We start from the raw sequence: 20,705 nt of genomic DNA on the forward strand, positions 1-20,705 counted from the left end.
ACAACATTGTAAACAGCTAAAAAATATATATTTGGTGTCCGGTTTGTTTACGTCTCTGTATCTGACCGAAACCGGAAGTTCTATGTGAATACTAATCTCAATTGTGTTGTCGCTATGACGGTTGTGGTCACATGATCTTTGGAGTTAGTTTCGGTTACGATTCTTAAGAAAAGGGTAGATTGAAAAAAATAAAAGTCTGATCGCAGAACGGTAACACTCTTCCCACAGCCGAGAAGGGTCTGACTGCAGAAATCAGAACGGTAACAACCGCACTCAAGTGAATCTGATTGCAGAACGATAACACTTCTCCCAACGCCTGTAACACTCCGCCCCTGCTCACACAACAACTACGACGAATCGACGCTGCGGGGATTTATCTCTCAATGATATTTTTCCTCTTCGGAATGTCGTAAGGGTGGCATGAAAACTTGGCATCGCAATGATGAAGCGTTAAAACAAGTAAGTTAAAATCATACACTGTTGTCATTTTAATGAGGACGTGAGGCACAAATATTTGTTCAATGTTTACTTTTGAGTTGGACGTAATTTTTGGAGCGTTGTACACAAAGCTAGCCAAGGCACGAAGGTAAATTAGCCTTTGTGTGCTAACTGGGCAGCTAGCAGCTGTTAGACATCTACTAAATCACATGGTTGCTGATCTAAGATCATTTATCAGTTATGATCATAAATATTTCCTTTCTGAGACACTGTATTTGTCAGTGAGTTAGCCTGCCTATGATCTTGAAAGTTATAACCAGTGCAGTGCACAGATATTTGTTTTTGTCGCTAACGTGCTCTTCATTTTAAATGGCCACTTTTCCAAATGTAAACAAATCAATGTATAACCTAATATGAGGCGTGACTTATGACATTTTTAACTGTGGGGAGATAACTAATGCTTGGAGACCTGTTGTTTATCTCAAGGAATAATTGAATCTCAGATTCAGAGGTTGTGATTCACTGTTGACGATGAGTAGCAAAATAATAAAATCAATCTAACATAACCGCTTTTCTGGGAACAATGTGTTCGTTTGTGTCTTTGATTTTGTTGATCCGACCAATCACACTTCTTCTATGCACTTGCTGAGGAACAAAAAAAAAAAAAGAACTTCCCCAAAACTCTAAACTGTGTGAAGTAAATGTGGTAAATTTGCACTACTGTACAATATATTGGACTGAAATCAGTATTTTGACACAGTTGTCTCATTTTTTTCGCGTGGGTTTTCAGGTTGTGCCGGGAAAATGCCGGGCGCGGAGTACGGGGAACTCGGGGGCAGCCTGCCCGCCATCGCCTCGCTGAACGCGTCGTACTCGACGTCGTTGTCGCTGCCGTCCCCGTACCTGATGCTGCCGCCCGCCGAGCGCAAGCTCATCTCGGACGTGCGACGCACCTTTTGCCTTTTTGTCACCTTTGACCTGCTCTTCATCTCACTGCTGTGGATCATCGAGCTGAACGTGAGAGACTTCTTTGTTTTTTTTGTTTTTTTTGTCTGAATTTTTGTCCGAATTTTGTGTGTGGACTCTTCATTTAGATCGCCAGCACCATCTTGGACAGCTTGGAGAAGGAGATCATCCACTACAACTTTAGGTCTTCCTTTTTTGACATATTTGTAAGTACTGTAAGCAGATATTATAGTCTTACTGTAAAATGTTGTTGTTGCACGGGATCTGCTCACCACCATTTAGACCAACATTCTAAATCTACAGTAACGTAGTAGGTCTAAGTGTTCTTCAAAAATGAATCGTCATGTCCTCTTGCTGTTTCCAGCTCCTGGCGCTGTTTCGCTTCCTATGCCTGCAGGTGGGCTACGCTGCCTTCCGACTGAAGCACTGGTGGATGATCGCGGTGAGTCGCCTCAGAATATTTGACGGAATTACACCCACTCTAAAGATTTCCCAAATAAAAAAAATAAAATCATAAACACCCCGCAGGTGTCCACCCTCATCACCAGTGTCTTCCTTGTGGTAAAGGTCATCCTGTCAAATGTGAGTGCTGCTTCTTCTTTTGTGTGTTCATCAGTTTCCAACTCAAACGTTTTCACTTCCGCACGCTGAAAGTGCGCCAGATGACAACTTTCAGTGACCCACTGACATAGAGTATAGCATGTCTCTTTGTATCCTTCCAGCTTCTGTCCCAGAATGCATTTGGCTATGTTCTGCCCATCACCTCCTTTGTGGTGGCCTGGCTGGAGACCTGGTTCCTGGACTTCAAGGTTCTCCCGCAGGAGGCGGACGACGAGCGAGGTGAGCGCCGGCCATCGAAGGGTGGAAACGTACCAAAAAACACAAAAAAAACCAAGAGTTTTAACCTTTTATCCTCAGCTTACCTAGCAATGGTGAACGCGGCCTGCGAGCGCGCCCCTCTTCTGTACCCTCGCGCCGTGTCTGATGGACAATTTTATTCGCCGCCCGAATCAGCTGCAGGTAATCGCCATCTGGGCTTGTATTCCCCCCCCCCCCCCCCCTCCTCTCGTATATGCTGATTCCCTTAACCATCCCCCAGACTCCGAAGAAGAGCTTGACGAGGAGGGTCTCGGCCGGCGCGCCGTCACTGCTCAGGTACCCCAAGTGAGATTCCGCCTCACTATTGACGTGAAACCTCTCATGACTTTCTGTCCTCCCGCCGCAGGAGAAAGAGTTTGTTCGACAAGGACGCGAGGCCATGACTATTGTGGAGCAGATCCTCACCCAGGAGGAAAACTGGAAGTTTGAGAAGAACAACGTGAGTGAACCCGCGTGGCTGCTTCTAAAAAATAAGATTTTTCTGTCGCGCTTGTCCTCACTAGGGTGATATGAATCGATCCTAGCAAGCGGCGGGCACACCGTGGACCGTTGCTAGCCACATTTACGCTCATCGACACTTTGAATTTGTATTTCACGTCATGTTCCAGGACGCGGGCGACTCTGTCTATACGCTGGAGATTCCATTCCACGGCAAGACATTCATCCTTAAGGTAGGGGAGCAGCGTTTGTCATCACGACCATGTCAACGGTTACCCACATCCTGTTGACACCATTTCGCTCTTGTTGTTTCGGTTTGAATCGACACTTCACGCTAAACCCTTTTAAAGCGTACAAACCCATCTTATCATCGCCTCATTTGTCAGATTTAGTGTTTCACCAGCATCCAAAAGAGGTCACATCTTTTCCGCGTTAATCAATCGATCGTTCCAGCGACAGCATTATCAAACTATTTTTGCTCAGCGCATGTAGTATAGAAAGCAGTCAACAGAGGGCGCCATACTGCCAACAAGCAGTTGAAGCGTCATTAGCGCGCAAACAAGTTGACGTGGGGACAATGTAGCTGTTGTTGTTGACGCTTTGGCTTGATATACCGTGTCAGGGTGGTTGACCGCTTTGTTTGCTAATCCTAAACAAGCGTGCTAAAAGCGTCTTTTCAAGCAATACTTCAGCCCTGCATAGTTCTAGCCAGACTTAATCATGTGAGAAGAGAACCTTTGACTTTTACACAGATTTGATTCCTATTCTTAGATTTATGTTGTCGGACTGTAAAATTGAAGAATGTGTTTGCCCCATTTCTAATTCTCCCTGAAATGGGACGTTGTTGTGTGCTCTGGCAGGCCTTTGTGCAGTGTCCAGCTGAGCTGGTGTACCAGGAAGTCATTCTTCAGCCAGAGAAGATGGTCCTGTGGAACAGAACTGTGTCTGCCTGCCAGGTGAGTGGTATCTTCACAAGACTTCTCGATATTTAATTTTAATGTATTTATTACCGCCTCTTTAGATCCTGCAACGGGTGGACGACAACACACTGGTGACGTACGACGTCTCGGCGGGGGCAGCCGGAGGAGTGGTGTCGGCCCGGTAACAAGCTACCCTCTTAGCTGGCCACGCCTTAGCTTCTCTGCGTTTTACAAGTCACGTTTGGCCCACCCAGGGATTTTGTCAATGTCCGACGGGTAGAGCGGAAACGAGACTGCTATCTTTCTGCCGGCATGGCCACCGATCACGACGCCAAAGCACCCTGTGGACGTTACGTCAGGTCAGAAAAACAAACGGCAAAATCTTTTTTTTTTTAGCGCTGTAGTGACACGATATTTTCATCGGACAGGGGAGAGAACGGTCCCGGTGGATTTGTGGTCCTCAAATCTAGCAGCAACCCGTCCGTGTGTACCTTTATCTGGATCCTTAACACGGACCTGAAGGTGAGATGAAAAACTGAGCTCTGGTCTTCAAGGGGCACTTGTGAGCTGTCCTAATGCTTTTTTTTTCGCCAATGAAACTCATTTCCCGCTCTCAGGGACGATTACCGCGCTACCTCATCCACCAGAGTCTGGCCGCCACCATGTTTGAGTTCATGTCCCACCTACGCCAGCGCATCGCCGAGTTGCGGCCAGCCATGCGCTGCCACCGCCAGCACCACCCGTGCTAGGGTCACGACAAAGAGGCCAAGGATGTGAGCACGCGTTGGCCGCAACTGACGCGGCTGCTAAGACTGAACTTTTCTCTCGAGCCTTATCTTCTTCTGCTTCATTTGGTCTGCTCGCTGACTGCATCCGGTGCCTTCCCCGCTCTACATTCACTCTCCTCGTCACATGAGGGAGACGGCAGTAGTTGAAGCTGAACCTTCAGGTGCAAAAAAAAAAAAATATATATATATAGAGATATCTAGAAAATGGCTGCCAAATTAGGTCGCAAATGTGTGGGAAATTCTGTGGATCCGTCCAACTGGTGCCAGGCGGCTTCCTTTTTTTGTCCCCCCCTTTCCGGTTCAGTTTGAGATACAGGTGCTTCAACTTTGAAGACATAGCCATCTAATTTCATGTCGGTGAGTAAAACCTTAACTGTGACATGAAACTTGAATGAGCAAGTTTCAGTGATTTGAACTATTGCTGATATATTAAAAAACGTTTGTGAGGATTGTCGGGACAAGCTAAGTGCCAACGCTTTCTGTTTGTGGACTTTTTAAAGCTGAAAACCACAAAATCATTGTTTGAGTATTTAGAAAAAGAAAAAAAAAGAGAAAAGCAGCATATCATGATCACATGTGATGATCCCAACTAAAGGGAACAAATTGTGCTGCGCTCACATTCACTGACACCCATGTGAGTGTGGAAAAATGTCAGATGGGGGCAATGAGCCGTGAAGGCATTTTGGCTGCCTTTGATTTGTAAAATCTTTGCTTTGTCTTAATGAACATTATCTCTCACACGCACACATCGCATACATCATACCGTACTTGTGTTTACACAATCATACTCATTTGAAGTCATCACAACAAACTGACCAACTGGGTTTTTTTTTATTTTTATAGCTAGTGTCTAATAAATTGATTTAATATTTAAAGACCTCTACGGTTCAAGAACTCTATTGGTTCAAATACCTTTGACTTGAAATTGATTTTGAATGAGAAAAATGAAGGCGGGGTAGGGGGGCGGTCTGCAGATTGGACTTGACACATGTCAAGACCCTCAACATTCACAATTCCCCCCCCCCCCCCCCCCCCTATTGCGACACTGGATTTAAAATGGATTAATGGCTCGAGGAAACTACATTACTTTTCTATTTTTTATTAAATGAAAAGCTTTACTATACATGGTCGTGTTTTTTTTTGTTTTTTTTAACTACAAAATATATATTTTTTTCTTTGTCACAAGTGCTGTTTTTTTCCCCCCGGCCAAGAACTATCTGTTTACAAAAACCTTATGAGACTCAGATGACCGATGAGAAGAATATCCTTCGAAGTAATATGTGCATATGTTCTGCTAAAGCGTTCATTTATGTATGCATTCCTCATGAGACAAAATACTTCGTGATACCGTACTGAACATTTCTCAATTATTTTGCGAAAAGCAGGTGACATAAAGCAGCACGGTTATCCACAATAATGCCAATTGAGCCCGTCGTATAAGTCACATGCAAACTCGGGGTGAGGGGGGGGGGGGGGGGGAGATCAAATCGTGCCAGTTTTCAGATGATTTTCTAGCGACCAAGGAGGAGTGAAAGCACGTAACGGGGCCTCTGATGAGAATGAAGAAAAGAGGTGTTGTCCTTTGACCGAGGCGGGGAGGGAGGGGTGTCCCACTCACATGACATGGCTGTGACCGTGTGCCGGGGCGATGGCTGTGTGTGAGGTTGCGTGTGAGTGTTGAGTCCTCCAGAGGCAGCAGACCTTCTCTGGCCTCCGCCACAGCATCCCAGAAGATGGGAAGCTGAATATGAGGTAATAGAAAAAAATGCCCTTTGTATGTTGGCGTTTATCACATTTATTGATTGATTTTTCCAGGATTGAATCAAATGTGAGGCGAAAGGCATCCCCAGACATTCAAGACAAGAAGTGTTGGGATATTTGGCCGCTGATCCTCCATGGGCTCGATGTTCTTCAAGTTGTGCTGCTGCTGCTGCTGCGCCGACAATGACGACGACGATGAGAAGCAGCCCTTAGTGGGGTAAAACATTCTTCTGATGCCTTCGTGTTTTTTGGAAAGGGCAAATTAAGCCCTGACCTCGAAATTAGCTTCCATATTGTACAGTCAATTTAATATGAGATATTTTACCCAGATTTTTTTTATTTGTTGTATTTGATCAATTTGCTTTCCAATGTTTGATTGGACTCATCAATTTATTCATACTCATTTGTATGAAGAAAAAAAAACTCAAATCAATTATAAAATGTTATGAATTTAAAAAGTAGGAACAGCTGAGTACTGAGTAATAGCTGAGCATTGGGCCGATACGATATTATTTTAGGGTATCGGATAATCACAGATGCTCCGATACTAGCCATCGATACTTTAAAAACAATCTGACATTGACAAGATCTTCCTCAGCAGTAGTTGGTGCTGGACTGCGACAGGTCAACAAACGATAATATCATAATAAAATGTCCGCCCGCCCGCATCGGCAAGGACTCCGGATCCGTTGGAGTATTTCAGCCGCGAAGTGCAAAAGCGTCGCGACGAGGAGGCCAACCTGTGGAGCGAGCCGGGGGACCCGAGCCACTCAGAGCGGGATGACGACCGGACGCTCTACACGCTGCTGCAGGCCCGTAACAAGACCCGTATGGGATCCACGGTACATCCACACACACACACACACACACACACACACACACACACACACACACACACACACACACACACACACACACACACACACAAAAAATGACAAAATAAGAGTGAGGAAGAATGAAGGAACTTCGCAGTTTTGTCTTTTGTAGGGCTACCGCCGCTTGAGCGTGGATATCGAAGCCATGCGAGACACTCGCAGGGAAGTTCGGGATAAGTGGATGACCATCCTGGAGAACCTTGGTGAGCACCGTCATTTTTCATCCAAACTCCATATAGAAATTCTCCACTCTTATCGTGACATTAGAAGATGGAAATGAACACACCCATGTTTGTCCATATTTTAGGCTTCATGGCCGAGGCCGACTCCCTGCTGACCGTGTCGGCCGGCGCCTCGCTGGACCGGATGCGCAACGCCGCCGCAGCGCGCTCTCTGCTGCAGACACTCCACACCGAGACGTCGGTCTTCAGCAGCAGGGAGCCGCCGCCGGAGCGATACCTCTTCATCCTGGTGAGGAGTGTCAATCGAATACAGTCTTGACAAAAGACGCTGACAAAATCATCTATCTTTCCTCAGGATCGCTTGCTCTACCTGGACATTGCCGAGGACTTTGTGACCAAGGCCAAGCGTTTCTTCCCACCCCGGGATGACTCTGAGGAGGACGAGGCGCCCGGTGGCATCAACTTGCCGCTGCTGCTGGCTCGAGTGGAGGCCAACATGAACGGCGCCCCCGACGACGACGACGACGACAGCGGGGGAAGTCCTGAATGACTGCAGTAGCATCAGACCACAGGCAGGGGGCGGCAGATATCAAGGTTAGATCATATTCATTAGCGGTCACATGATGAGACAACAAGTTGTCTATCCAAACAGCTGACTCGTTCAAATATGTATGGAGAAGAGCAACTAGTGTTTGAAAAGCCACCCAGCCCCCCTGCAGCCATGCTGCTCTTTGTATCTGTCCTATTGACATTGAGAACAAATAAAGTTGCAAGCCTCCGGAGTCCATGTCACATGTTGTCGGCGGGTTATTTGAAGTCCAGACTGATAAAAAGGAGATTTTTTTTTTTTGCCGTGGGTGCAGCTGGTGGGTACTCGCCTCTCCGCCAGGCATGCCGCAAATCCCGGGACCCAGCGTGGGCCGCCGTCCGGTGTCTGGTGGTTCTCAGCTGTTGCTGCTGCTTGCTCTTGTTGTTGTTGTTAAGTTCGAAACATATCCGCTCAAGGTCACGTACACAAGAGACAATTATGACTTTTTTCACAAAGACGCTATTCATTATGTGGAACATAAAAACCTTGTGGCGACTTAGGTTTGTTGTCATGGTGATCACAGAGATTGCATTCGCAGGGGATAAAGAATATATCTTTATTGGTGGATGCTCCGCTTGCATGTGGCTGGACCACCGTTGTAGACCACTGCTCTGCCAAACTAGTTAGGATTTAGGGATTATATGACAACCTTTTATTAGTCCATCTCCTCCTTCCTTCAAACCAAAACAAATACTTACAAAATGGCCGCTCGCCTTGCTTTAGTTACCACCCCTTGCCCCCCCCCCCCACATTCCTCTTTCACTACCCAACTGTGCAGTGTGCTGACAGCTCATCCAAATGTCACCTTCTTCCTGGCACAACCCAATAGAACCAAACGCCCACCGAAATTATCTTAAAAGGTGTCCGCCGGTGTGATGCACCACTCACATGTTGTGAGATGATACACTAGTTGTCCACCACGGTTGTCATGGTGTCATAATGTCTTATTATGTGCAATCTTCTTCCCTGTTTTAGATGGCTATTAACAATTTCTAATCCTTATTCGCCATTAAAGCCTGCCAACTAAATAGAATGCTAAATAACACTTTGAAACCTTCATCTCATCTAGTTAAAGGGGCAGTGTGTCAAATAAGATATTTATATAAATATATATATATATTATTTATAGATGATATACTATATAAATAACAGCTGATTACGCCATGGTAGCCATTGTGTGTTGTGTGTTATGCTTTGCGTATGTGTTATATCACTACCCAATGCAGACGAGTGAGTCACTTTTGTAACTTCACACCAGCAGACAACTTTCCAGATGCCAGCGCTTCCCAGGCGGTGTAATCTGAGTGCGGAGCGTGCCGCTCTGTCATTGAGGAGATGAATCCATGGATGCGGCAACCGTGAGGCAGGAACGAGGAGGTTCCATGGTGTCACGCCGTGCTGCACCAGCACAAAAGATTAAAAAATGGGCTTTCTAGCTTGAAGAGTCAGAATTAGGCAACCTACCTGTCTCAACCAATCATAGCAGCCCAGCATTTTTGGGATGTCGAAGTCCAGCTGAGCAACAGTTTACGAACTGCCGTAGCTAGGGGGGGGGCGCGGGGTCACTGCCTCCCCCTGAAGTACATATAATTAACTTTTGTCTATTTTCAGATTTCAGATCCATGTTTCCAGGACCGAACAATGACTCTATCAATGGAGTCAAGACTTAAAAGCTCAAAGTCTTAAAAGGTGTTTGAAAAGCAGCTGTGCAGGTCATCGACTGTTTCCACATTAGCCGAGGCTCATCCGCTGTACATTAGAACCAAATGCAGATCAGCTTGTTGTGTTTGTTTTGGGTTACATAATCCCGATACAGCTGAGGTGGAAAGTGTTGGTCCGATGACCCTTTGGTGGGATTTCATGCCAATTAGTCTGAGCCAGAGGAGCTTCATAGCAGCTACCCGGAACACTTGTCAGTGTCCGGTGTCAGCGCACGCCGATTGTCCGGTGACAACACGTATCTAAAATAGCAACGGCGTGTCCATAAAGGCTGTGGCATGACTTCAACCCCGACACACCAGGACACAGAGAGGACAAAGAGGAGGCCATCTGGAGCGTTGCCACACTTTGTTTCAAGTCCATCACAGTTTATCTGAGCTTCAAGATGCCGGTGTGTACCGTTGTGGAGAAGTGTAACGGCGTGGTGGAGGGAGCTGAGTTGTCGTGTAGCGTCCGGGAAGAGAATAGAGCCCAGAGGGAGAGCTACTGGGCCGATTGGAAGAGCGTCAGCCTCAAGACTCAACCTGAGGAACGGTAAGGAATGGCTTTAAATGCTTCTTCCGTCCTACAAAATAAGAGAGTAAGGAAACTTAGCATAGAAAGTAACAGTGTTGATTTGTGGGAAAAATATTTTATGTAAGTCAGGTAGCAGTTGTGGTCATAATGATACAACCAAAAAATTTTGGTTGATGTCCGCAGGAAGACGATGAACATGAAGGACACCTCCCGCAAGGAGACCCTTAGTCGGCAGTGGAAGGCCTCCCCCTTAACCCAGTCCTGCCCATCCGGCGTTCTCCGCGTAGGCACGGTGGAACGTGGCGTGAAGGAGCACCAGCTGTTGCCCAAGCGACACACCCTGCCATTGCCAATCTTCACCCCCGCCGAGCTGGGCGTCCGTATGGGCCGCGGCAGCCCGCACGCCCCAGAGGACCTCCAGCCCTTCCCCCTGGCCAACGGCGCCTGTCCCACCAAGAGGAGCGTGAGCGAAATCACGCGGGACCTGCCGCCCGTCAAGCCCACACTCATGGAGTTCTCCAAGGCGCCCAAAGCCCTTGGGCGCTCCATGTCCCAGGAGGCACAGAGAGGGTGAAGCAAATATGGACTATGGGGTGGATGAAGAATGTGCATGCACTTGTGACATCATCCTAAAGCGTCTGTTTTTCCGATTTGTAGCACTGGCTACAGCGAACAAACACACGATTGTGTTCTTACTGTGATAGTGGGTGGCAAGAAGTATCGACTGCACGGATAAAAAAAAAAAAAAGCACATATTTTATATGACATTGAAAATTAGACAAGGTTCTGTTCTTACTGGGATGGAAAGTCTTTGAAAGGAAGCGTCACGTGTAAGAAGGACGGAAGAGCAAGTGGTTCTGGAAACATCCTTGCATGACTTTGTGTACATAATTTCTATGTATCTTGTGTGTGTTGTGTTCTTTTAGATTTTGAATTTGTGTTTTTATTAATAAAATCAGAGCTGCTATTCACTCTTTTCCTACAGCCTCTTTATTTTTTTGTTTTATAATTCTCAAATGACTTTTTGTCGTCCTGCGTGGATGCACAGACATTTCAAAATAAAATGAAATACATTTCAATTGAACATTGCAATGTTGATAGTACCTGAAGCTGATGTAAATAACTTTGGAAAAATATTGACATATGATCGAGTGTTGTGGTTATAAAGCATATATTTCTTCTTAACATCGATAGTGGTCATATTAAACAATGATTGATGACGTTTGTTTAACCGGAAATGATCACGTGACTGGCGGAAGGACACCTCGACCTAACAACAACCTATCGATGAGGATTGCGGAGTGATACATTGCTAATGAACGAAACCACGTGACACGCGTGCACGCCTGCGCGGAGAAGATATTAAGTGTAAATTGATAACCTATAAAGGAATCCCAAGTTTAGTCATTTAAAGTCAGTAAGTTTTGCATTTGTGAGTACCTGTGAGTCATTTCTGTTAAGCGTGCCACTGACCAATTGTTTCAAAATTTACTGCAAACATTTTCAAGTGTTCAGTTCCTTCAGGAAGTCAGGAAAGTATTTTTATTCTCAGAATTGCAAAATGTCACTTTCTACAGCGTGACCTGCTCCTTCACAACTGATTCAACATGTCAATGAATCAGTTAAGCTGCAGCTTTTAAACAGCTTATTTATTTTATGGCCTTTTATAACTTGTGAAATTCTATTTTTACAGCCGAAAGAATAAATAGAATCGCTTGCCAACAGAGCTTTTGTCAGTTTCAGCCCAATGGGCCCATTTGAAAGTTTTTATTTTAAGAGGCGGCCATGATAATGGAACAGAAACCAATATGGCGCCTACACTTTATTTGGACAGCAACATACTGTTGCGTGAAAGTGTTCCACCTCCACCCACACCACAATATTTCCGAACAATGGGTGTTAACGACGAGAGCCTCTTCTTTTGCTTGGCAGATACTTGCTCCGCTCTGTGATATTAATAGCTGGATAAATCAAACACTGGCATGGTATCGGCTCGTTCTAACCACTTTGAGCTCTTAATCTTGCCACGTTAACGGGGATCTCAATGTGCTTTCCTCTTTTGAAATGACCCCCCCAGGAGACACTGACGACGTGGCGGCACGGCCCACCATGGTCCCGGGTTACCAGGCCACATGGAGAGGACACGTGGCATTTCATCGGGTAAAATTGACAATTAACTCATCATCATCACTATTGATAGTTTTTACCCCTCGTTGGATCCATAATGTTGACATGCTGGGTCAAATATGCACCAAAAAATGGTCTTGCTGGTTTGTTATTGCCCATCCCTGGCCTATAATCTAACGGGCCACAATATTAGGTACCCCTTCACAGATATTCTTGCATATTCTGTAGTTGTGATCTAATCGACATCATGATCCTAATGTTTTGACTCTGCGTGTCAACAGCCAGCAGAGTTGGACTGTCAGTCTTTACATTGCTGCCCTCTATTGGTCAGTCGGGGTAATGCACTGTGGAACTTGTAACGCTTTTCTGATGTTTTTTTTTTATATATATATGTATCCGCCATGTCTTGTTTTATTTTCTTAAGCCTCATTTGAGTTGTAGAAGATATAGGTCACATGAATTGTGCAGTTGAAAAGATTTGGTAATCCTTTATAATACTTTTAGTAGTCTACTATAGTTTCAATGTCAAAAATATTTTTGGTGTATTTTTCTACTTGTTTCAGAAATTCTGTGCTGTTCAATGAATCAGTCAGGAGTGTGTGAAAAGTTTATTATTGTCTGTCGTTACAATGACAACTGTAATGGCCTTCCTCAATATAGTATTAAATCTTCTTATGGTGTCTGATGAGCTGACGTCATTTACACACCTTCCTCCCCATCATCACCACCATCGTCGTCATGTCCTCAATCAGGCCTCTTGTTATCACATCCGCCGTCATTATCACCATTGTCAAAAGACGGCTGTGACATCACTGGTAGTCGAGGCCGTGAATTGGGTGTCTGGTGTGTGTACACGTTAAACCTCCCAATTCCGCAGAATTTATTTGATTTTTACTGTCAGTAGAAGTAGTGCTGTAATCTTTTTAAAACATATTTTTTGTTATATGTCAGAGAGGTGTCAAAATTAATCGATTTATTGTCAACAAAGTGATGATCAAATTCATCGTCTTGCATGATAATCATCGCGTAATCATTTCGAGAATTTTTTTTAATGCAACTGTAATGGTGTTGGATTATTCTATTAATCAATGGAATAATCGATAGAATAATCAATTTAAAAAATATTCTATAGTTGTCACATACATTATGTGCGCAAGTCAAATTAAAGAACGGTATTTCCAGTTTTGTTTATTTCCTACGGAAAACGTTTTCGATTAGCCACAGTTACCTTTCTATAAAACTGACTTTTTTTTTAGTGTGAACTGACAAAACTATTTTCTCTAAACATTGCAAAAAGCCTCCTGCAGCTTTGTTAAAAATAAAAAAGTCAAACTTTTGCCCTCCAACACTTTTCTTAGCATTCTCACAAGAACTCCACATCTGCAGGTAATGTGACACGCAGGACACAATGTGATATGAGCAGCTTTTTTTTTTTTTTTTTTAAGTTTATGTGCAGTGACAGTCGCCCGTCGTCTCCTTGACATGACCACCGGGACTAATGGGATGGTTTGTGGGTGTGTGTGTGGTGGTGGTGGGAGGGGGGGGAGCAGTTGCGGCATATCGAGAAGTCAACGTGGGTGCTGATGCTGAGGAAGTGATGGGACTATAATGAGGCTGTGTGCCTGGAGGCTCTGTGGCTCCCGAGAAAGCTACCTGTATTGGAGAGAAGGATCCACTTTGAAAGGGGGGGTTATCTTCTTGTCACAAAGCCCAATTCTGCAAAAGACAGGACATCATGTAAAACTCAGACAGCAATGATTTGCCTTCACTCTCCGGCGTAGGCCAAGACAGGAAGTTCTTAATCCACCCCACCACCCCCTCCCTGCTTGCACATCACTGATTGATACTCACTTGTTTACAAACATTATAAGATCTATTTTATCTTCCAAGGTGCTGGGTTGTAATTGTAGCCCATCTGCTGGGGTGCAGAGGTGTAAACATTCGACCACATTCAGAGCCAGCGTCTGCAACGCGCATATGCATCACAAACGCGCCCACACGACACTTGCCCACACACCCAACACGTACGCACACGACTGAGACCCCCGATTGAGTCACTAGAATTTTTAATTTGGGTTTGACATCAATTCTATTCTCCAAACTCGTTGGGGCCATTTCAAGGAGCAATCAGAGCTCATTACTGTTGCTTCCTCTTTGACTTTATTTTTAACTTTAGCCACCACTAACTGTTGGCTGCTTGGTGTGTCGCTATAGCGACCGGTGGAAGGAACATCCCCTGAGAATTTTATACAAATGCAGCCTAATTAAGACTGAAATGTTATTTGTGTGTGTTGCTCTTTTTTTACATCTCATTTTAAAGGCTCCTATATACTGATATTTAACAGATGGTTGTGTTTAGATAGTGAGGACATCATAGAAGGCATCCAAGGTGACCTTTGACCTGCTTTGTTTGTTCATTCTGGTAAATTACAAGAAATATTGTAAAGTTGTCTTCCCACGGAGTTTGTTTTCTACTTTTGTGTGTGTGTGTGTGTGTGTGTGTGTGTGTGTGTGTGTGTGTGTTTCCTCCAAATTTGCTACCAATACTTGTACAATGGACAGCTCAAGCTCTACTTTGGCAGACAACACTAATTAGCGCTGTGTTTACATTCCATGCATTGATGCTAAACACACACCCCCCCACCCCGGCCCCCATCACTTTTTCTGCCCTGCAATTTAAACACTGAAATCTGCACGGCTGTGTGTAGTGTGTGGGTGTATAGAGGAATCTTGTTCATATTCGCAACACGTGTCGGCCATATTTTTAGCCTCAAGGCTACGTAGCAGTTAGCATACTTACAAATAACCAGAACTATCATTGTCACAGGAACATTTGTTATAAATTTATAAATGAACCAAACTTTATATATAAAACACTTTTGCGGATACAATAAAAGTAAAAAATAAGTAAAGAAAATCAATAAATACTACTTAAGCAAGATATTAAATAGCTGCGTCTCGAGTCCTTTGCAACCCTGACGTACTTCGGCGGACGGTACCACAGGTCGTAAAAACTGAATGGTGGTCCGCCGTGATTGAGTGCATGTTCGTGTGTTTGTGTGACATCCAACGTCACCCGAGGGGAAGAACAAACAAGCAAAGCATATTTAATTGGCAGCGCTGTAATTCCTGTTCTATTCTCCCGTGCCGCCCACGCAGCACACATTGAGTCCTTTTGCAATAACACGCGCTTCTTTTTATAGAACACACACGTGACCAAACTTGGGCCGTTAAAGTGATGGGATGGTCCTCATATACGGGTAAAGGTTGCCGAAGCCCGAGATTATTTGTGATGGTCGACCAGTGATGGCCACACTCTGATTGACGTCTTGAGTGAACATTAGCACGTCGCTGTAATATTTCATGGCAGTCACATGCACTTGCTAATGTTCCTCATGGTGGCTAAAAGTTTAGCGCATAGCATTAATCATGACTTATTTATATGTAGCGAAGGGGGTGGCCATTAGTGGAATGTGCTGCATGTCAAAACAAGTTAGCATGCAGCGAACCCCCCCCCACCCCACCTGCACTTGGCCGTTACGCCTTACCTTGTTACCTTAGCAACAACAGCTTGGCAGTATGGAAGGAAAGATGACTTCAAGGGGTAATGGTGGGGTAATGGTGGTGGTGATGATGATGTTGTGTGTTCCACATTTAGTCATTTCTCATCCTCACAAATACAAAAAGAAAACGATGCACTGCTTCAGGTGGTTCAAATTGGTTAAAGGTGCTACGTGGTGAATTGTGGTGCTGGGGGGGGGGGGGGGACTAGCACCTTCTCCAGCCAATTAACACGTCTCTGTTCATCTCCTCACTTTATTAATACCTAACAGTCAGTGAACTCCAATTATATTGCATTCAGATGTCTGGGGGTGGGGGCGTTTTCAAGCTCACCTGTGGTCAGATCACACAAAGTGGTTGAGGTCAATCTAAGTTGATGAAGATAATCTAAGGTGGCTGGATGGCGGTCTTAAGTCATTGATGCTGGTCTGCACAAAGTCTTAAGGTGGTCTAAAGTTGATTCATATGGTCTAAGGATGGTTCAGGATGAAAATTGTTCTGCGTGACCTAAAGTAGGTTTGTGGTGGATTCGTAAGGAGGTCATGGTATGATGTCGGTGTTAAGGTGGCCCGAGGTGGTTTAAGGTGGTCATCTAAAACCCAAAGAGAAATTATCGTCCATCTTTATATTTTGCCCTGAAGCGTGATGCTAAATCGAGTTGGGTGCTTTTTTTTTTTATTTTCTCAATAGGATCATGGAAGTAGGGCTAATCCGACTCAGTTGACGGTGGCCTCGGGCATGGTCCAAATTGCACGGGAGAGTGAGCCGCCTTCTTCTTCTCGGTCAGTTTGGGGAGAATGTTGACACCCTCCTTCCTGCCGAGCAGACACTGACCGTACTCTGCTGCTTTTTTGGCAGAACAAGAAGGAACAGGACTGAATGTCCTTTTCCCTCCCTGTCAAGGTGTCTACGTGCTACCATAGCTCAGGTGTCGATTTGAATTCCCTGAATTGTCATGACAGACTCTTTTGTGTTGCTTCCTATTGAAAGAATACGACGTCTGGATGCATAAGCATAAATGGCAATTTCTCCATATTGTTGCTTTGAACAAGCGATTAAGATTGAACTGGATTCATGGAACTCATGTCTGTGTTTGTGTGTCATGGGATAACCCCTGTCAGGCTTTGGCGATGTCTGAATGCAAAGTAATTGAGATGAAAAGAAAAGGCCTCACCTGCAGATAGCGTTTGAGCGCCGAGCATTGTTCCCCACCTCCTCCTTTCAATGCGACACATCCCATTAGCAGGCGGCTGAATGGACCCCGAGAAAGGCCACTCGGTCCTGGAGGAAACCGTGCGCACGCCCGGAACGAATCTTTTGTCGATCCCCCCCGCCTGTCAAAAAATACAGGAGGGAATTACAAAGATTTTTTTTTTCTAGGGAAAAAAAAAGTGTCTTTTTTTTTTTTGTCTTGCCAGCGCGGCTTGAATGCTGTTCTTCTTGACATCACTTCAGAGCCGTTGCGATGTTCATTATTATTCCTGCGCTATAGGTCAGCGGTGAACTTGTTTTTTTTTTTTTTTGACAAGCAAACTCTCGCTGGCACGAGAAAAAAAATCCACGTCCTCTTCTCGCTGTCATCATAATTAATACCAACACGGCAATCTTCTTGTCCCCCTCTCATGGGAACACACCAAATTGTTTTTGCACATAACTAATGCACTTAAAATGGCGTAAGTGTTCTAATATGTTTTCATGCATTTTGTCTTGTGAGGTCCATCTTTTTTTTTTTAATTGCCACGTAAAAGCACCCACAAAACAAGTTGATCATCATGTCGGGTGTTGTTCTCAGCTACCGATATCTAATTATCGGCAGCGTTTTGATTTATTCATGCCATTTCTCGGGGATAGCGGTGCTTTGGGAGCGTTTGCCGCTCTGTTGCACATTCGCGCACGCTGCGTGAAGGCACGGGCGTGTTGGCGAGGCGCTCGCCCGGCTCCTCTAGCGTGTGTTGAAATAATCATGAGGGCAGCGCCCAGGAGGCTTCGGTGGCCAACGCAGATGTTTAGAAGTCGCCTTGATGTTAAGCTTGGCTCCAATGTCAATTCAAACTACGGTTATTGACGCACCAAAGGAGCATCAAGTGGCTTGAGTGTCGCGTGAGTGGGATCAGGCTTAGTGCTGGAAGTGAAGAGCGCTGCCCTTTTGTTTTTTTGGTTTCAAATCAAGCTTTCTAAAGCATGATACTAGTTTTGAGTCAGAATGTTTCCCCTTTGTTGACACAGAGAAGTAATCATCACGCTTTAACATTTTGGGGGAAATATCTTTTTCTCAAGTCACATGTTTCCATGGCAATGTGTTTAATATCAAATTTCCGGCCAAATGTTTTAATGCAAACAGTCCAGTTTTTGTGTACTTTTCATGACAGAGTCAGGCTTTGTTGCAAAACCAAGTTTTTAATGAAGTATTTCCATATCCTAATCATACATTCATCCATCAAACAGAGTTCGTGTGCTGTGATATATATATATATATATATATATATATATATATATATATATATATATATATATATATATATATATATATATATATATATATATATATATATATATATATTTTAATCTTTGCAATCTTCTTTGGTACAAAAAAAGACTTCATGCAGCATATCGTTTCCAAAGTGCAAACCAGACCCCCAATGAGAGCATGCCAAACATATAAGGACCAGCAGCATCACTCCATCAAACTTTCAAAAGTGAGAGCGTGTGCTTGAAAACGTGCAACATTTCTCCCATGTTTCCTTTTATTTGCGCAAATAAGTAGTACTGCTGAGTTTGTTGATGTTGTTCTTACGCACACACACACACGAGAGAAGATTGCAACAACAAATCACAACCATGCCTTTTTAGTTTCAAAACAGGAATTAAATTACAATCACCCCGAAATACAAACGCGACACAAAGGTGAGGTAACATCTTGTAAACATTTTCGTTACTTTTTGTTCAAGTTGGCAACTTTTAAACTCACTTGAACGATTGCCGCGTATTCGGTTGGCTGCTTTTACGCACAAACTTTACGCACAAAGGTTGCTCCTTTAGAGTCACTTGGAAGGAGACGTGACCGTGTTGCATATCTAATCCTCACTTGAATGACTTGTAGGGGAGAGGCAGGGGGGGGGGGGCGCAAACGTCTAATAAGTTCATGCAGAAGAGTCCTTGGCTCTGTTCCCTCGGCCCTCTTTAAGTGAGTCCAATCATGCCGGTCTCCACGTCTTTGGACGGCCGCCGCTCCTTCACCAGGAAGTTGATCATGCTCTCGGACTTGATCATCAGGTTGCATCCCAGGAAGAATACCCCGAAGAGCACCGTGAGCGACAACACGCAAAGCACGGCGATTTGCACCACGCGCATCACCAGCAGTTTGCGCTCCTCCTGCAGGAGAACCAGAGAGCCCCCGCCATCTCCCACACTTCCACCGCCCGCACCGCCGTCACCGGTCACCGCCTGCTCGCTACCGTTGCCTGAATATGCGACCAGTGTCCCCGCCAGAGTCTGGCTTCCATTTATTAGCGCGCCGTGCGTTGCGTCGAGGAACGAGGAAGCGTTCATGGCTCCAAGTTGGGGTGAGGAAAAGCCGAGCAACTTGGCGTCATGGAACTAAAAGAAGAAAAAAAAATAAAGCCAATGTGGAGTTTGGTGCGTAATGCTCACGCGGAACAACTGGAGTGAACTAAAATCAAAATAAAGTTCTGGATTGATGTCTGCCTCCCGGTGGCTTCTTTTTGTGGGTCCTCTTAAGAGTGTGCAAGATGTAATAAGAGACTGTGCGTATGCGTGGAGTCCCCCCCCCCCCCAGACCTCACCCCATCACACCACCCCCTCTCTCCAGAGCGCCTTTTGTGACAAGGCTTTGGTGCGTAGCGAGTCATGATGAGCTCCCCACCAACTTGCAGCAAGTTGAGGAGAGAAGTCCTTTGCCACCCTTTTAAAAACATTTTATAATTACCTGTATTTATTTTAATTCTGCTGGCAGACAAGACAAAACTTTTTGTCCACAGATGTAAATCGGGGTAGAATTTCCGCTATATCTCTTCATTGGCTCCACTGAGGTAGATGGTTCTAATAAAGGAGCTTCTGAGTTTAAACACCGGTTGCCCTGGAGACATTCGCCGCCACTTGGGAGCTGTCAGTTCCAGCGAGTTATGACTCCAAAATGAAGAGATGAATTAATAAAATGTGTTTGAGCCGTGGCAAATATTTTTTGCAGTTATTGGCGGGTCTTTTTAACCCTCAAAAACCCTCTGCCAAGCTGCGGCTCCATATAAATCCACTTTTATTAAAATGAAAAAAAAAGAAAAATCCAGCATGAACTTCTTTTGAGCGCATTTATACTCCCACATTGACACGTTTTTTTTTTTTTAAGCCTCGCAGCAGCTGGCTGACCTTTAGGTTAATTTTGAGAGAAAAAAAAAAGAACACTTGTTAGGGTGATGATAGTGGCTGTCATGGTAATCAGCAAAAGGCCACTGCCCTCAATTCGGGAATCTCCTGATGAGGAATCGGCTCGGATGCGGCACACCACAAACACCTCTCATGTTTTGCTTTGCTCTGCTTTTACGTGAATGAGATCTCATTAGTCGGCGGACTCACCTACAGCTAATTAATTTTCCGTATGCAAATCAACAAAGTGTAATTGTGTCTATTCATAAATCAAAGTGTGTTTGTGTAAAGTAGCCCAATGTCCTTCAGATAAAACCTCTTTTAAGCGAGCTAGAGGGCAATCGAGCCACGGAAAGACCACACTTGTCGTTTTTTTTGTATTGGAATATTACATTCGTGGCACAAAGTTGTTTTTAACTCTCCAATGATATAATCTCATTGTCTGGGGGATTAACCTGCAGCTAATTAATCTGCCGCATGTTAATCAACTCGTGTCGGTGAGTTTATGGAAAGCAGCGTGGACTTCATGTTAATCCTCCTTTTGAGCTTCAAATAAAGCCACACGT

At 44.7% G+C, this 20,705-nt stretch overlaps 4 protein-coding genes across 4 annotated transcripts; 3 read left to right on the forward strand and 1 right to left on the reverse strand.

The window, feature by feature from the left end:
- Positions 1-93: 93 nt before the first annotated feature.
- On the forward strand, positions 94-5,428 carry stard3 (StAR related lipid transfer domain containing 3). Its single transcript, XM_085934649.1, has 15 exons — positions 94-459; positions 1,229-1,455; positions 1,533-1,610; positions 1,769-1,846; positions 1,933-1,986; positions 2,127-2,244; positions 2,323-2,424; positions 2,504-2,559; positions 2,630-2,722; positions 2,892-2,954; positions 3,582-3,677; positions 3,743-3,822; positions 3,896-4,000; positions 4,070-4,163; positions 4,259-5,428. The coding sequence occupies exons 2-15, from the start codon at positions 1,243-1,245 to the stop codon at positions 4,388-4,390; spliced, it is 1,362 nt and encodes a 453-aa protein (XP_085790775.1). The 5' UTR covers positions 94-459; positions 1,229-1,242; the 3' UTR covers positions 4,391-5,428.
- A 253-nt stretch (positions 5,429-5,681) lies between these two features.
- LOC147044364 (melanoregulin) lies at positions 5,682-7,836 on the forward strand. Its single transcript, XM_085934650.1, has 5 exons — positions 5,682-6,407; positions 6,867-7,032; positions 7,178-7,268; positions 7,373-7,536; positions 7,603-7,836. Exons 1-5 carry the CDS (start codon positions 6,325-6,327, stop codon positions 7,795-7,797), a joined length of 699 nt encoding a protein of 232 aa, XP_085790776.1. The 5' UTR covers positions 5,682-6,324; the 3' UTR covers positions 7,798-7,836.
- Positions 7,837-9,546: 1,710 nt separating this feature from the next.
- tcap (titin-cap (telethonin)) lies at positions 9,547-11,049 on the forward strand. Its single transcript, XM_085934214.1, has 2 exons — positions 9,547-10,089; positions 10,255-11,049. Exons 1-2 carry the CDS (start codon positions 9,941-9,943, stop codon positions 10,643-10,645), a joined length of 540 nt encoding a protein of 179 aa, XP_085790340.1. The 5' UTR covers positions 9,547-9,940; the 3' UTR covers positions 10,646-11,049.
- A 7,890-nt stretch (positions 11,050-18,939) lies between these two features.
- Positions 18,940-19,424, reverse strand: rprml (reprimo-like). The gene has a single exon (XM_085934273.1). It carries the CDS (start codon positions 19,306-19,308, stop codon positions 18,940-18,942), a length of 369 nt encoding a protein of 122 aa, XP_085790399.1. The 5' UTR covers positions 19,309-19,424.
- Positions 19,425-20,705: the final 1,281 nt, after the last annotated feature.

This window comes from Syngnathus leptorhynchus, chromosome 16 (assembly GCF_054491065.1).
Source record: "Syngnathus leptorhynchus isolate UIUO chromosome 16, UIUO_Slep, whole genome shotgun sequence".
NCBI lineage: Eukaryota > Metazoa > Chordata > Actinopteri > Syngnathiformes > Syngnathidae > Syngnathus > Syngnathus leptorhynchus.

What these genes read in the sequence shown, in the direction of transcription:
- stard3 (XM_085934649.1), top strand. Translation starts at nt 1,243, where the DNA reads ATGCCGGGCGCGGAGTACGGGGAACTCGGGGGCAGCCTGCCCGCCATC. An exon ending in GAACTGTGTCTGCCTGCCAG is followed by an intron (nt 3,678 to 3,742) that starts GTGAGTGGTATC and finishes CCGCCTCTTTAG; the next exon opens with ATCCTGCAACGGGTGGACGA. An exon ending in CCCTGTGGACGTTACGTCAG is followed by an intron (nt 4,001 to 4,069) that starts GTCAGAAAAACA and finishes TTCATCGGACAG; the next exon opens with GGGAGAGAACGGTCCCGGTG.
- LOC147044364 (XM_085934650.1), top strand. Translation starts at nt 6,325, where the DNA reads ATGGGCTCGATGTTCTTCAAGTTGTGCTGCTGCTGCTGCTGCGCCGAC. An exon ending in GACCATCCTGGAGAACCTTG is followed by an intron (nt 7,269 to 7,372) that starts GTGAGCACCGTC and finishes TCCATATTTTAG; the next exon opens with GCTTCATGGCCGAGGCCGAC. An exon ending in AGCGATACCTCTTCATCCTG is followed by an intron (nt 7,537 to 7,602) that starts GTGAGGAGTGTC and finishes ATCTTTCCTCAG; the next exon opens with GATCGCTTGCTCTACCTGGA.
- tcap (XM_085934214.1), top strand. Translation starts at nt 9,941, where the DNA reads ATGCCGGTGTGTACCGTTGTGGAGAAGTGTAACGGCGTGGTGGAGGGA. An exon ending in AAGACTCAACCTGAGGAACG is followed by an intron (nt 10,090 to 10,254) that starts GTAAGGAATGGC and finishes TGATGTCCGCAG; the next exon opens with GAAGACGATGAACATGAAGG.
- rprml (XM_085934273.1), bottom strand. Translation starts at nt 19,308, where the DNA reads ATGAACGCTTCCTCGTTCCTCGACGCAACGCACGGCGCGCTAATAAAT.